This window comes from Lutra lutra, chromosome 18 (assembly GCF_902655055.1).
Source record: "Lutra lutra chromosome 18, mLutLut1.2, whole genome shotgun sequence".
Classification (NCBI taxonomy): Eukaryota; Metazoa; Chordata; class Mammalia; order Carnivora; family Mustelidae; genus Lutra; species Lutra lutra.
In genome coordinates this window covers 14919223-14935525 of record NC_062295.1, presented here as the reverse complement: position 1 = coordinate 14935525, position 16303 = coordinate 14919223, and the positions used below count along the sequence as shown (strand labels likewise).

Sequence of the window (16303 nt, the reverse complement as noted above, 5' to 3'; positions counted from 1 at the left end):
CTAGAGATAAAGAAATGAGTAAGCCATGGCCCCACTGTGGTTATTAATTTAATGTCCAGCAGCCAATCCCCAGCTGGGCTGTAGCAGTGATGAATAGAGAGGATTAACCCCCTCTCCAGCTCCAGGTGTGAACCCTGATAAGGCAGTCCAGATAATCCCACCCCACCTGCCACTGAGACCTAAACCAATCTGGTCCACATTTATCCAGGCCCAAAAGAATCACTGAATGGAGAATGGGTGCGCAATCAATTTCAGACTGATAAGGTATGAGAGGAGATGTGCTGGGGCTTCTGGGAAATAATTTCCTTTGCTTTTCTAAATGAGTTGGTCATTCTCTCCTTGTTGCTGAAGTAGGCGGGGGTAAAACCTAGGCCAGTAGCAGTAGCTGTTTTGCCACTCTGAGGGAAGCTAGCCTAAGGATAAAACCAATTCTGCAAGAGGCCAACCAGAGATGCAGAAGAGAACCAAGTCCTCGAGTACATCACTGAGCTCCTAAATCAAACCAATCCTGAGATCTTCCTTCTCTATCTCAGAACTGTCTAATTCCCTGAACGAATAGCAGTTTCTGCTATTTGCAGCATAATGAGTCCTAGCCAAGTTAGCTGCCCAGTATCCCTCTGCCTTCTTTTGGTCACTGGACCCTGAGTTCCTTTTGGGGATCTACCCTTCCCCAGTTCTAAAGCTTTGTGCATTAGGTTAGGGATCCATCCCTTTGCCCAACAGCCCACTGCCCACTAAATTCCCTGGTTCCAAGGACTGACTCCAAAGTAGGTAATAGACCTGAGTCTGTTCAATTAGAAACTCTGGAAGATACTTTCTCTTTCTCAGGTACACTTGAGCCTATGAGACCTAGGCTGGTGTCACTGGTGGGGACTGTTTGAGGGTAGAGCCAAGCCAGAAGAAACAAAATCAAGAGATGGAGAGGCAACCACGTCATGAAGACATCATCTGGGCCCCAGATCAAGCTGTGGAAGATCTCCTCATGGGAGAGCATGTACAAATACAAACAAACAAAAAATCTTTTTCACTGAAGTGAGTTTGAATGGGGTTTTCTGCCATTTTGAGGGGCTGGCCCTCAGAGTAAACTGGCAGATATGGGACTGGTTAGTTCGACATACTTAACACAGCCAACTATAACACACTCTTCTGACTTCATACTATTTTTTACTGCTAACAATATCAACCTTTTATCAAAAACTGCTTATGGCAAAAATTATTAACCTCACTCCGAGTGCTCAAAATATTTTCAGAGATACATTGGAAAGAATTCTCAAGTGAAGTTTACAACAGAGCCACTAAGCCAGCTCTGTTCAATATATCAGTCCAATTAAATTCTCATTTAGTTCTGGTCTTTCATATTCCAATTAAGCTAATCCAAAGGCATGGCTCGATGTCAGGGGATCACCAGGAACATTGAGCCAACTGTAATGTCTAATCTTTATGATGATATTTATGTGTTTCAAACTTAATTTGCTCCAGTGGAATACAACCCAATTCATGACAGAACAGGAATGGTATTGTAGCCTTTTAATCAAGCATCAGTCTGAGAAAAATGCTGAAGTTCTATCTTAACAATTGCACAGTTGATTTCCTGCCTTAAGACCTCTTCCCCCTTCAGAATCACATAGATGGTGGGCAGCCCAGGGGTCCCAGGGAAGGCAACTATAACTATAAATAAAAGACCAGGGAGGTCAATGTCAACAAAGATTCAACAAGGAACAAGCAAGTCTTCATGAAGACTCCACCCCCACGAAAACTCCTATCTCAGTATCAAAATTATTTGCAACCTAGCTTTACAGACAAGGTTCCAAGAGATCAAGGGGTCTAGAGCACTCTCTTTAAGATCTACCCTCTGCTCAGAGAAGATGGAAAAATTGGTCAAGTCCTGTGCAAAAGGAAGCTTCTGGCAGAGACTTTGATGATCCATCTCACCATTCCTGCCTGAAACAGGATTTATTCTTTTTTTTCACGGTCAACCCGGTCCCGTTTTCTCCGTTTTCTCACTTGCTGCCAGCTGCATCTCTTCCTGAATCCCTCTTTCAAAACAGTCCTGAAAGACAATGGCTATCCCTTACTGAACACTCACCCTGTGCTAAGTATACATGCAAGTTCTTATTCAATCCTCTCAAAAGCTCTGGTGAGGTGGGTACTAGGATTATTACCCTTCCCATTTAACAGATAAGAAAACTGAGACTCATGGTTTAAGGAATCTTCCCAGGAGCCCAGAACTAGCACAAGTTGGAGGGGGAGATTCGAGCCCACATGTGTGACTCCAGCACCCCTACCGTACCCTTCATCATTGTGTTCTGTCAGAGCCCTCCACGTGGGCCGAGTCTAATCTCCCACCAGTCTTTAACTCCCCACAGGGCAGTCTCCACCCACCTCTTCCTTACCTGCTACCCTCAGTTTTAGTCTTCTATTCCAAGCCTAAGGAACCTTTCTCCAACTTAATTTTGTTCTTATGTTATTGCTACTTTTCACTGTAGCTATGCCAGTCACTGAGCTAAACATTTTAAATGCATTATCTTATTTAATTCTGATAAACTCTCTTATTACTACTAACCATAACCATTATTATTACTTCCATTTTATGGAGGAGGAAACCAAGGCTTAGGAAGATTAAAATCACAAGGTTCCAATGCTAGCAATGTCCAAAGTCACATATCTAGAAAGAGGTAGAACTGGGCCCTAAACTCAGGTGAGCATAGCTCTAAACTCTACGCTTATTCATGACGCTTCCCTTCCTCTGCCTCCCACATAAGAGCAGCAGGTACTACTACAAAAATCTGGGTAGTTCCAGGTTTTCAGAACAGGGGTTGGCAAACTTCTTCTTAAAAAGGCAGGTGTAAATATTAGACTTGTATCACAACTATTCAACTTAGCTCTACTGAAAAAGTACAAAAGTGCAAAAGTGGCCATAGACAATCTGTAAAGGAATGAGTGGGGCTGAATTCCAATAAAACTTGTTTTGCAAAAATAGGCAGCTGGCCCCATAGGCCGTAGTTTGTGGACCTCTGCTTTAGAACACTGTCAATCACTGATAGATGATCTTTCGTGCAGAAATATGGAAAAATCCATAGTTCTTGATTTGGGACACAGAAATGTGATTTTCAAGAAAGCTCTGTTTCACCTACTTCCTGGGTAACCCTTTTATTATTCTAAGGCATTAACAGTTTAAACATCTGTTGGATCAGTTATTAGTTTATGATTTGAGGTTTCTTGTTCCTCAAAAGTAAAGCAGGAGAAATTGCGGCTCTCAAAACAACCAAGAGGGTCAATGACTTATTTTAAGGAGGTCCTTTTATATAGTTTTAATTTTTAAAAAATATTTTATTTATTTATTTATTTGATATATATAGAGGGGGGGGGGAAGAGGGAACACAAGCAGAGGGAGCAGGAGAGGGAGAAGCAGGCTCCCCACTGAGTAGGGAGCCCAATGCAGGGCTTGATCCCAAGACCCTGGGATCATGACCTGAGCTGAAGGCAGATGCCTAAAAACTGAGCCACCTAGGCACTCCTAAGGTTGGTTCTTTTAAGAAAGAATCAATTGAATCTTTTTTTTCATTTTTTTTTAAATGGCTCCCAATCCTTTAGACATTAATTCTCAAGAGAAGTTTAGGACACTAACTGTCTTCCTTTCTTTCTTTCTTGGTCACCGTGGCAGTGATTCTAGCAGCTTCTTCAGCCTTGGAGGGCTTTCATATTGCATTCTCAGGTTCTGAGCTCACCATATTATTTCCAAGAGTTATGTTTAGATTTTTACAAATATATATTATATTTAAAAGGCCCTAGTAGGGGCGCCTGGGTGGCTCAGTGGTTAAAGCCTCTGCCTTCGGCTCAGGTCATGATCTCAGGGTCTTAGGATCGAGTCCCGCATCGGGCTCTCTGCTCTGCAGGGAGCCTGCCTCCTCCTGTCTCTCTCTGCCTGCCTCTCTGCCTACTTGTGATCTGTCTGTCAAATAAATAAAAAAAAAATTAAAAAAAAATAATAAAAGGCCCTAGTATTTTTAGAATGATGAGGAAAGTCCATCCTTGGCCATCTGTAATACCCAGAAATTAGTAACAAGGATGCCACCTTCCATTTATTCAAACAACAACTGGTCACCCGGTCGGGACCCTGGGGAGTAACATTCCTATTGCAGATTCGCTATTTCCCAGGCATCATGTTAATTGTGTTCACAACAGCTAATGTATACTGTTTTCTCTGTGCCAGGCACTCTTTTAAATTTTACTGAGCTCATTTATCCTCATGACAGCTACACATTATTATTATTGTTATTGTTATTGTTACTATTATTCCCATTTTACAGATTAGGAAACAGGGACACAGAAAGGTTAAATACCTTGCCCAAAGTCCTTACTCATAGATGGAAGAGTATGAATTTGAACCCGGCTGGACTCTGGGGTTTGCTCTTTCACACCTTGCCTCATTTAACCCTCTCAATAATCCCACCTGTGCTTTACAAATGAGGAGAGGAGGGAGTTGGAAACAAGCAGCTTCCCTGAAGTCACTAGGCTAGAGCCAGAAGTCAAACCTGCCACCTGCTGTCAGATCCATACTATTTCTAATACAGTGTACAAGGTAAATTACAAAACGGGTCACTGGTCTTTACCCCTCCCCATCCACACCCTCTGTGGGGTAGCTTTATAGATCTTCCCGTTAAGAGGCAGAGTCTATTTCCTTAGTCCTTGAATCCGAGCTGGACTTGTGACTTGCTTTGGCCAATATAATGCCATGAAAGTAACAGTGTGCCAGTTCCAAGCCTCAGGCACAAGAGGGCTTGAGAACTTCTACTCGAATCCTCACACCCCTGCCCGGCTACCATGTGAACAATCCAGGGTTCATCTGATGGAAGCTGAGAGACCAAGTTGAACAGAGATGATGCATCCCAGCTAAGGCCATTCTAGACTAGCTGGTACCCAGCCTGCCTGGTAGTTACCCACCGACACGTGAACAAGCCCAGCCAAGGCCAGAAGAATCTCCCAACTGAGCCCAGCCCAAATTACTGCCTTGTAGGAGAGTGAACTAAATAAATTGTTGCTTTAAGCCGCTAAATTTTGAGGTACTTTGTTACATAGCAAACATTAACTGATGCCATGTGTAATAAGTGAAATGCAATTTATGGCCAAATGGTCATGTTTTCCCCAAGTAGCAGCCTGTCAAGAATGCTACCACAGCCACCTGGCAAAAAGCCATGCCCCTGAAAGCCAGAGGACAAAGCTTCAGAGCAGAAAAGGAAAATGCTGTCACAAAGCCACTGCCCTTCATTTTGTAAGACAACCATGGGGTCACCCTCAGGTCAGAGCCTGTTGACTTTCTTTTTAAAGTCTTGTCTTTTGAGGATGACTTTGATTTTTAGAAACAAAAGCAACTCCTAGCCAAGTTTGGGAATGAAGTGATCAATGCTGCCATTGTTAAAAGGAAGAAAGAAAAGAAGCATGACTATAAAGTTATAATAAGATTTTCTTGCATGGTTTACAAACTGGATCTGACAGCAATTCCAAGAGCCTCAAAGGGAAGTATTTTCAACACTAACAGACTTATTGACATACAGCAGTCCCCCCTTATCCACAGGGGGTAGGTTCCAAGACCCCAGTGGATGCCTGAAGCTGTGGACAGTACTGAACTCTGCATGTACTATATTTTTCCTATAAATACATACCTATGATAAATTTAATTTGTAACTTAGGCACGGTAAGACAATAATTATAACAATATGCTGAAAAAATATGCTGAAATAAAAGTCATGTAAATGTGGTCTCTCTATGCCTCAGAATATCTTTTTTTCAAAAAAGAATTTATTTATTTATTTGACAGAGAGAGATCACAAGTAGGCAGATAGGCAGGCAGAGAGAGAGAAGAGGAAGCAGGCTCCCTGCCGAGGAGAGAAGGACTCGATTTTAGGACCCTGAGATCATGACCTGAGCCGAAGGCAGAGGCTTAACCCACTGAGCCACCCAGGCACCCCTGTGCCTCAGAATATCTTATTGTCCTGCACTCACCCTTCTTCCTCTAAGTGATGTGAAATGATGAAACGTCTGTGTTGCGAGATGAAATGAGGTGAATGAGGGAGGGGTGTTAGGCTACTATTGACCTTCTGATGACCATTAGAAGGAGCATCACTTGCTTCTGGAACACGTGTGACCACAGGTCACTGAAACCTCAGCTTAGGGGGCATTGCTACAGTAGGACTAAGTGCCTAGCTTGGAAGCCAGACTCCTGGGCTCCAACCCTGGCTCTTCCTCTGAGTCACCTTGTGAATGGGGGTACTTCTTGAGCCTCTGTTTCCTCATCCACAAAATGGGGGCAGTAAAACCACCCAATCCGAGGGTTGCTGTGATGATTAAATAAGATCGCAATGTGAAATAACGCCTGGCATATAGGAAGTACTCTATAAACGAATGCCATCAGTCACCACTGATTAATCACTTAGTAGATGATTAAGAAATAGCCCTTACCTTGGAGCCATATTTCATATTTAGGTATTAAATTCCAAAATGTGAAATTGGGATCTGTTGTCTGGACCCACTTCCATGCTATAATATTCACTCAAACATAACAAGGTCAGGTAAAAACCCAGTTTCCTCTACTCAATATCTACCCACGAGAAATGAAAACATATGTCCATACAATATTTATATGCAACTGTTCATAGCAGCATTACTCATAATAGCCAAAAAGGACAAACAACCCCAAACAAAATGTAGTGTATCCATACCATTAAATATCATGCAGCAATAAAGACGAAGTGCTGATCGAAGCCACAGCAGAGATGAACCTTGCCAGCACTGTACGACGTGAAATAAGCCCGACGCAAAAGACCATCTATTATGTGATTCTAGTTATAGGAAATGTCCAGAAAAGGTAAATCTATGGAGATAATAAATAGGCTAGCTGTTGCCTGGGGTTAGGAGTGGAAGTGAAGAGTGACCAGAAATAAGATTGGGGGGGGGTATGGAAATGTTCTAAAATTAGATTATGGTGATGGCTGCCTAACTCTATAAATTTGCTCCAGTTAAAATGAGTGCAAAGTTGCTTTTTTAAATTGTGGTAAAATGTACATAATACCATCCTAACAATTTTTTAGCATATAGTTCAGATGCGTTAAACACATTCACATTGTGTAGCCCATCTCCAGAATTTCTCTCATTTTGCAAAACTGAAACTCTACCCATTAAACAACAACCCCCATTCCCTCCTCCCCACAGGCCCTGGCAACCATATGCCCCTTTCTGTCTCCAAATTTGACCACTCTAGGTACCTCTCATGTAAGCAGAATCATACATAAAAATCATACTTTGTATCTGAACCCATGTTGTGTGTGTGTTGTGTGTGACTGGCTTATTTCACTAGGATAACGTCCACAAGGTACATTGATGTGGAAGCATGGGACAAAAAGAGTTCCTTCCTTTTAAAGGCTGAATAATATTCCATTGTATGGATATACCACATTTTTTTAAAGATTTTATTTATTTATTTGACACAGAGAGATCACAAGTAGACGGAGAGGCAGGCAGAGAGAGAGAGAGGGAAGCAGGCTCCCCGCCGAGCAGAGAGCCCGACGCGGGACTCGATCCCAGGACCCTGAGATCATGACCTGAGCAGAAGGCAGCGGCCTAACCCACTGAACCACCCAGGCGCCCCTATACCACATTTTTAAAATCCATTCATCCATGATGGACGCTTGGGTGAAGTGAATGGATTTTATGGTATCTAAATTATACTTCAATAAAGCTGGGTTTTTTTTTTTTAGATTTTATTTATTTTTTTGAGAGAGAGACAGCAGAGAGAAAGAGAGAGAGAGCCCAAGCTGGTGTGGCAAGGCAGAGGGAGAAGGAGAAGCAGGTTCCCTGATGAACAGGGAGCATAACACGGGGCTCAATCCAAGACCTGGGATCATGATCTAAGCCAAAGGCAGATGCTTAACCAACTGAACCACCCAGGCACCCCAGTAAAGCTGTTTTGTTGTTGGGTTTTTTTTTTTTTTCAAGTTTATTTATACAGCATCCTGTTAATGGACTTTAAGGTCATTTCCATTTCTTTATATTTTAACCAATGTTGCATTTAATGTTCTTCTTCAGAGCTTCTTATTACAAAGACTGAGTTTTTCTAGCCATAGTTCAGATTTAGAAGGGAAATTTTTATGTCATAGAGTATATTTTCAATTTTACTAGGTTTTGCCAAATTTTTCTCCAGATGGGTAGTACCAATTATACACACACACACACACACACACACACACATATGTATGATTTCCAGGGCACCTGGGTGGCACTTTGCTTTGACCCACAGAATGTGGTGGAAGGGATGCTGTTGGAGTTCCAGAGCCTCGGTGTCACACTTCTGCCTTTGCCCTCTTGGAACACTGTCCCCAAACCACCAGTCTGTACAGGAGCGCAGCTGGCCTACTAGAGGATGAGAGGCATGTGGCTAGCCAACCAGCACCCAGGCTCCAGCCCTGTGCCTGAGGCCAGCTTGGGCCTCCCAGCCCTGCCCAGTCACCTGCTGAAAGCAGTCCCCTGAGTGAGTGGAGGTGAGACCAAGAGAACAGTTAGCCCACAGAAATAATAAATCACTGTTTTAGCCATAAAGTTTCCAGGTTGTTTATGATGCAACAACACAGCAATCAGGTAACCGTTAAGTAGGTAGTAAATATTATCTAAGCATTTCCTTTCAGGACATGAAGAGGGCTCTATAAAGTGCGACAAGGGGGTACTGGGTCCAGTAAGGTGGAGAACCACTGCTGTGATGAGTTCCCACCGCTCCTAAAATAAAACTCACACTGGGGCGCCTGGGTGGCTCAGTGGGTTAAAGCCTCTGCCTTCGGCTCAGGTCATGATCTCAGGGTCCTGGGATCAAGCCCCGCATCGGGCTCTCTGCTCAGCGGGAAGCCTGCTTCCTCCTCTCTCTGCCTGCCTCTCTGCCTACTTGTGATCTCTCTCTGTCAAATAAATAAATAAAATCTTTAAAAAAAAATAAAATAAAAAATAAATAAAACTCACACTCTTTACTGGCCTATATGATGTGGCCACTACAGAGCAACCTTGGCCACTTCACCTCCCATCTCATTAGCGTGCTCTGCTCCCTCCATACTGGCTTCCTTTTCGTCCCTGGAATAGGTGACTGAATTTGGCAGTACTGGGTCATTAGGAAAACTTGTACCAGAGGATTTCAGTGCCAAAGTACCCCAAGTTAAAGATAGAACACATGTAAAAAGAAGGAGCTGAGTGATTTACTCAGTGTGTCAGTGAAAATTAAAAAGAAAGAAAATCACCTAGATGGGGGAGCAAAGTTAAATAGATGGGTTTGAAAATGTTATTTAGGGGCGCCTGGGTGGCTCAGTGAGTTAAAGCCTCTGCCTTCGGCTCGGGTCATGATCCCAGGGTCCTGGGGTCAAGGCCAGAGTCAGGCTCTCTGCTCAGCGGGGAGCCTGCTTCCCTTCCTCTCTCTCTCTGCCTGCCTCTCTTCTACTTGTGGTCTCTATCAAATAAATAAATAAAATCTTTTAAAAAAATGAAAATGTTATTTATTTATAACTTCTACTTTTTATAATTATGAAAGTAATTCACACTTATTTTCAAGTTACCAAAATACTTTGGAGCAAAGGCCTCCCAATTTTCATCTCTTGTCCAGCTGACATGTGACTCTATGCTTACTGGCTAACAAATTAAGATTCCATCATCTATATTCATTTACCTTTGGTTTGGTCTGTGTACCGCATATGTCGGTATATACCCAAGAAATGACTGTACAGTAACTACTGTCATTTCACAGATGTACTTCCACCAACTATTTGTACAAAGTAATCATTTCCCTTTATCTTTCACAAAGTATGGTTGTTTAACACAATATAAAATATGGCTAGCACCCAGCTAATTTCACAGCAAAACTAAAAGGCCCATTAACTTTCTTTATAGATGGTACTTCAGTGCCCTACAGACACCACCTATATGTCTGTGACCTTTCTTTCTTTTTTCTTTTTTTAGATTTTATTTATTTATTTTAGAGAGAGTGAGAGAGTGCGCATGTGCACACATGAGTGGTGGGGGGCAGAAGGAGAGGGAGAAGCAGAATTCCTGGTGAGCAGGGAGCCTGACTCAGGGCTCAATCCCAGGACCTGAGATCATGACCTGAGCCAAAGGCAGACACTTAACCAAGTGAGCCACGCAGGCGCACCTTCTCTGTGACCTTTTCATATGTAGTTGAAAACAACTATCTGGGGAAGGTTAAAGAAATCTCTTTCACTTGTTAAATTCATCTCAAGAAATGCACAGAGTCTTCATTTAATCTTAAAGCTGAGATAATTCAATCATTCATTTAAGGTTTAGTCTCCCAATTGCAATCTCCTCCAAAAATTAAGGACTGGAGAAATACCTGCCTGTTAAATAAGCTGAATTTTATTCTGAGCACTGAAAAGATTAACATATCTAATGATGAACAAACCATTTGATTAGGGTCTTTATTAATTTCACTAGAATTCAATTTGTAATATTGAAAATGACATGTATAAAGGAACTGAATTGTGAATAAATCAATATAAAAATCATTAAGCTTACACAGCTTGTCCGGTTGGAAGAGTCAGGTTGGAAACAAAGTCTGCCTGATTCTAGAGGTCCGGTTCTGAACCACTGGCCCATGTACCATAGATTGCTTCGTGTGTGTGTGTGTGTGTGTGTGTGTGTGTGTGTGTGTGTGTGTGTTTGTCTAATTGGCCAAGTGCTCTTTGGCATAGTAATGAGATGGCATTCATTGTTCTCTACCCCTACCCGCCCGCGTTTTATTCCCTCCAGTTTTCCTTGGAGTGTTACGGTACTCATGAGACAATCTAAATGAAGGATTCTGCCCCATGAGGCCTCCATGGGGCCTGGTCTGGGTGACTGCCCCATACCTGCCTTGATTCTCACTCCTTTTTTCCTATGGATTCCAGACCCATCTTTCATATCAGAATGTGGTCCATGCTTTTGGCAAGCCATTGGACTAACCACCAGCGTGGTCTGATGTCAAACTCCTAGACTCAGGAAGCAGAGCACTGCTCAGATTGAATCTTGGCTCTACAACCATTTACTAGCTGTTCTCCTGAGCTTGTTGGTTAACCTTGGCAGTGCAGGATCCTCATCCGAAGACTGAAGTAAGAGCACCCACACTGGAGGGTTGCTGGGAAGATGAAACGAGTTTCAGCAGATCAAATATTTAGAACAATGTAAGGGCCCTAAAGTGCCAGAAACTACTATTCCTTTTTTGGTTTTTTTTTTAAAGATTTTATTTATTTGACAGACAGAGATCACAAGTAGGCAGAGAGGCAGGCAGAGAGAGAGGCAGGAAGCAGGCTCCCTGCTGAGCAGAAAGATCCTGAGGCAGGGCTCAATCCCAGGACCCTGAGATCATGACCTGAGCCGAAGGCAAAGGCTTTAACCCACTGAGCCACCCAGGTGCCCCAGAAACTACTATTCTTCAATTCCAGCTTCTTGCTCAACTCTCTGGCTCTCCATCTGCTAGGAGGCCCCTTCAATTTTTAGAGGACTGCTCCTCACCCAGCTCTAGCTCTAAGGGAAGCCACTCTACGGTCTATCTTCCTCCAGAGGCAGTAAATCGAGACACCACAGGTATAGTTAGTAAATCAGCTCTTGCGTGTAACGGCTAGCGCAAACTGACAAGCGCTCCCATAACTTAACTGCTATCTTAAAAATTGGCCCTGACTTTTGAGGAACTGTATTCATTCATCCAACAAATATTTAGTGGGTCCCTCCCTACCATGTCCCAGGTGCTGCTAGAGCTACATCATAGAACAAAACAGAAAATAACAAAAGCAAGGAAACCTAACTATAAGTCAGCATTTTAAGGGCAAAATACAAATCAGCAATTATTTCTTGAGTGACCTAATATAACTGCTGTTTCAAGATATAATTTGAGCGGCCCCAATAAACAATGAGTTATGCTGCTGTTTAAGAGTCATTTGGATGCGAGTTCAGTTGTGGGTGACAGATAAGAATGCCCCAGTTATGTAATTTTGGCTGGAGGCTGGTTATCATTCAGTTTAAGCATCTATTCCCACTGACAGGATGTGAGGAACAGCTGAATTGAGAAAATGCAAATCTGTTGTGCAGATCTGGGTAAGAGGAGCTCCACTTGGGTCTGACAAATGTTTCTGCAACTTTCAAGCCTTCAAAAAATAACCCACAAAAGACTACGTGACCAGGGGGTGAAAAAGGAAGGAATTAGATTTAATTAAGAAATCCTAAATCAGGAAATAAAAGAAGTTAATGGTAAGCCACCCAGCTTGCATATTTGTAGTATTCAAATCACTGAGCTTCTGGGCAAAGCCCAAGGGAAGGCTAACCTTCCTTGGTGCCTGTGAACCTCATTAAGTACTTCCCCTCATCCTCCTGTAACAGGAGAACCTCTGCCATCCCCCTCCCCCCTTTTCTTTCTGCCATCCCTTTAATAGGGGAGGAAAGAGGGTCACAGATCACTTAGGGTCCCACTGCATGGAAAGCAGTTGAGCAGGATTTGGGACTCCAGTGTGTCTGGCTGCCTTGAAAGTTTATCAATTTTTGCAAGCGAACGGTTTTAAGAACCTGTATTTTCTACATTCCTTGATCGCTTGTTACAACATTTAAACTTCAATGCTCCGTTCAAACACCCTGTGCATTTGATGTTTAGACTGGTTTCATTTAGTCCCAGCGGCAGCTCATCTGCAGGATGTCAAAGATGAAATATGAGTTGGCACAAGGATGCCTCATTAATCTCTAATACAAATAGAAATTTCTCTGATTCTTTAAAAGCACTTTATCATTGTTTGGAGGCTGGAAACTGTTTCTAGCCCCCTCATTACAGAATTATTTATGGGCAAACAGTAGAGATATAACCCTCCATGTAAAATCTTAATTACTGCCCTTTCAGCTGATTTTTGTGTCCTCTGAAGGGGTATAAATGAGAAGAATAACAGTTGAAGAAATCAGAACAAAGTCTGCACAGTGGAATATAGCTGCGCCAAGGTCTAGACGTGCATTCGTGGCTCCTGGATCCACTCTTGTTTCCCACGTCCGCTCTTTTTTTTTTTTTTTTTTAAGATTTTATTTATTTGACAGGCAGAGAGAGGAGGAAGCAGGCACCCTGCTGAGCAGAAAGCCTGATGCAGGGCTTGATCCCAGGACCCTGGGATCATGAACTGAGCTGAAGGCAGATGCTTAACCGACTAGGCATCCCTTGTTTGTGGTTTTCTTGAGGACAAGGCCATAGCTGGTCCTCTCTGTGTCCTTTCCTAGGGTCTGGCTCAGTCATCAGTACACAGTAGGATTTAATAAATATTTGTTGAACAGAACTGCATTTGGGTGACTTACTCTGTCTCTGGATATTCTATACGCATATTTAAACACAGATTATTCCACTGTGCTCATGTCATTGTTTAATCATTGTGTGCCATCCTTTGTTCAATCTAATAAAAGCCATGGAACACTGAATATACTATGGCCAACAGCAAGATTTTAAAAAAAGATCCCTGAAATGTGACCTGTAGGATGGTCTGGTCTCCCTCATTTAGCAGCAGGACCTGAAGCCAGAGAGACAAAACCCCTGACAATGGCAGGGTCAGGCTAAGGGCTCTGCTGTCTGGTCCCTGGGCTCACTACCATTCCACCCAGCTGCACTTTGCACCTGTTAACAGCACACAGCAGAGGGGGAAGGTCAGTTATGAATGGGGGATGGACATTTAGCCCTCAGGAGAAGCCAAATGAGCAAATGAAAAGAAATATAATCAGCTCAGATTTTATAACCTATGGCAAGTAATTTGTTCTTCAGAAAACATGGATGTTTTTAAAAATCAGTATTTCCTGGAGCTATTTAGAGGACAGCTTCCAACTTCCATCATTTGGGAGGGATGAAATTAGGATTATCTAGGCTATGGGTGTCTCCTTAGTATATAAAAGCACCATCCGGGTGACACGCAGTTCTTCTCAGAGACAGACTGTGCTGAAGGGTAACCAGAGAGCTGATACCATTAGTTGTGAGTGCTCTGAGGGCCCTGGGATGTGGCAAGCTGACTGAGGTTTGCACTGCAGTTACTGCCAATTTTTTAAGTATCATTTTGAATCATAACTTGGATCTGAATCCTAACTCTGCAAATTCATCTTGATCCCCTTTCTAAATCTTTTGTTCTTCTGTTTCCTCATCTGTAAAATACAGGGGACACTAATAGAAGGAATCTCATAGGGCCATTGGAGGGCTGAATGAAATAGTGAATGTTAAAGCATTTAGCAAAGCACCTGACACAGAGCAAGCACTTGGTCAATATTAAATATTGTTGCTATTTCATTCTCTTCACACAGGCCATCCTAATTCTAGTATTCAAAACTGTGCACAGAACACACGCACCCCCAAGTATCCTGTCAACCGTAGAAAAGAGGGTGCCCCCACAGGGGTATTTACGGGAGGGTGCTCCAGGATTCGAACTCCATTCACACAGAAAGCTGGCTGCAGTGTGACCATGAGTAATGCTCAGCGAGCACTGACAGTGGGTCAGACCTCTCCTGAAGCAAGCTACATGCATGATACTGAGCATGAAGTGGAGTATGGAGAGGCCAGATGTGAGAAGATCAATCCAGAATCAGATAAAATAGAAGGCGAGCTTTCATCGTCATACACAGTCAGTGGCAGCCAATAAACCTGGTAGATGCCAGTTACCCAGGAGAAGGGCAGGCAGGGAGGCCAAGAAGGCAGAAAACCTCTCTGGAGCCAAGTGGCCAGACAGATGGCAGTGCATGTGTGTGCACAACTAGATGTCATGGCTGCAGTTGAGTGAGTGACCAAAACATAGCTCTCCTTCCCAAAGGGATTGTTTTGAGAATGACCACTTGATGGTACTGAGATAATGAGGTACCATCTGATAAAAATGAATTACTAAGCATTTAGAAATAAAGAAACCCCACAGAGCAACTGACCTCAAAACATTTTTCTTTCTTTGCTTGGTGAAGCAGGCTAGCCATTCCGGGAAGTAGAACTGGAAAGATGAATGTTTCCAGATATTCCTTGGGGGAACCTAAACCAAACAAACAAACAAACAAAATCCCACTGAAAATCCCAAATGGCCCAGATGAATCTGGGAGAAATGTTTGTTTCTGAAGCAAAAAAAGATACTGTCCGTGAAGTAACAGGACCTTAAATGTTGCATTTTACTTCAGACTGCTGAGTTGGGCTGTGTTATTAAAGAAACTGAAAATATCTTTCTGAGCCTCTGTGGACTGGTGAGGATGTAGACGGGGTCCTGCACAGGGCTGGGGCCACAGGCACAGCAAGGAGACCAGTGTGGCTGGAGGGAAAATAAGGGAAGTGTGGGAGAATGAGGAGGGGAACAGGTTGGGGGTACAATGGATGGGGCATTATGTCCACAGTAATGGTGGTGGTGGTTGCCAAGGCCCAAAGCTCACTAGCAGAGAGAACAGAACAAAATGGTAGGAGAGGTCTGGTCCCAGGGAGGGCCTGAGGAACTGGTCCCAGGGAGAAGATGGAGAAAGTCTACACCTCTGACTTCAACCCACAAGACAGGGCAGCGTGATACTTTCATCCACCTTTTACATTCCCCCCTTTGATTTTAATGTAGAATCAAGGTATGCTTGCTGTTATTTATCATCTTTCTTACATTTCATCCTTAAAGATAAACCAGTGGGGGGCGCCTGGGTGGCTCAGTGGGTTAAGCCGCTGCCTTCGGCTCAGGTCATGATCTCAGGGTCCTGGGATCGAGTCCCACATCGGGCTCTCTGCTCAGCAAGAGGCCTGCTTCCCTCTCTCTCTCTCTCTGCCTGCCTCTCCGTCTACTTGTGATCTCTCTCTGTCAAATAAATAAATAAAATCTTTAAAAAAAAAAAAAAAGATAAACCAGTGGGATAAAGTTACTTCTCTTAGAAATAAAAATTAAGGGGCACCTGGTTGGCTCAGTCAGTAGAGTATGTGACTTTTGATCTCAGGGTCACGAGTTAAAGCCCCATGTTAGACATGGAACCTACTTAAAATTTTTTTTTAAAAAAATATAAGAAAATTCTGATACATATTAAAAAAATAAAAGATAAAATTAAACTTAAAATAAGAAGATATTCTTTCATATTTTTGTGGTCTCCCTGAGGTCTGTCCACCCCATTCCCACCCTGTAGTTTTGCAATGTTACAAGCCCCACATTATAAAAGACAAAATCTCCCTTACTTACATGTTTTTGGATCAACTGTTTCCAACTTGACTTGAGGACAGAGTACATGCGAGTCCATGGTCAAATGAGGAGCTGAATAAATGTGCTCTGTATTGAAGCCATGGAGA

The 16303-nt window shown here is 42.9% G+C and overlaps 1 protein-coding gene across 1 annotated transcript in view; it reads right to left on the bottom strand.

Moving 5' to 3' along the window:
- IQCK (IQ motif containing K) overlaps window positions 1–6500 on the bottom strand; it is a 106824-nt gene extending 100324 nt beyond the window's left edge. The window contains exon 1 of the mRNA XM_047713201.1: window positions 6460–6500. Within this exon, the coding sequence (XP_047569157.1) occupies window positions 6460–6477 (18 nt within the window). The 5' untranslated portion in view covers window positions 6478–6500. The remainder of the gene's footprint in view (window positions 1–6459) is intronic.
- Between the last annotated feature and the right edge of the window lie 9803 nt (window positions 6501–16303).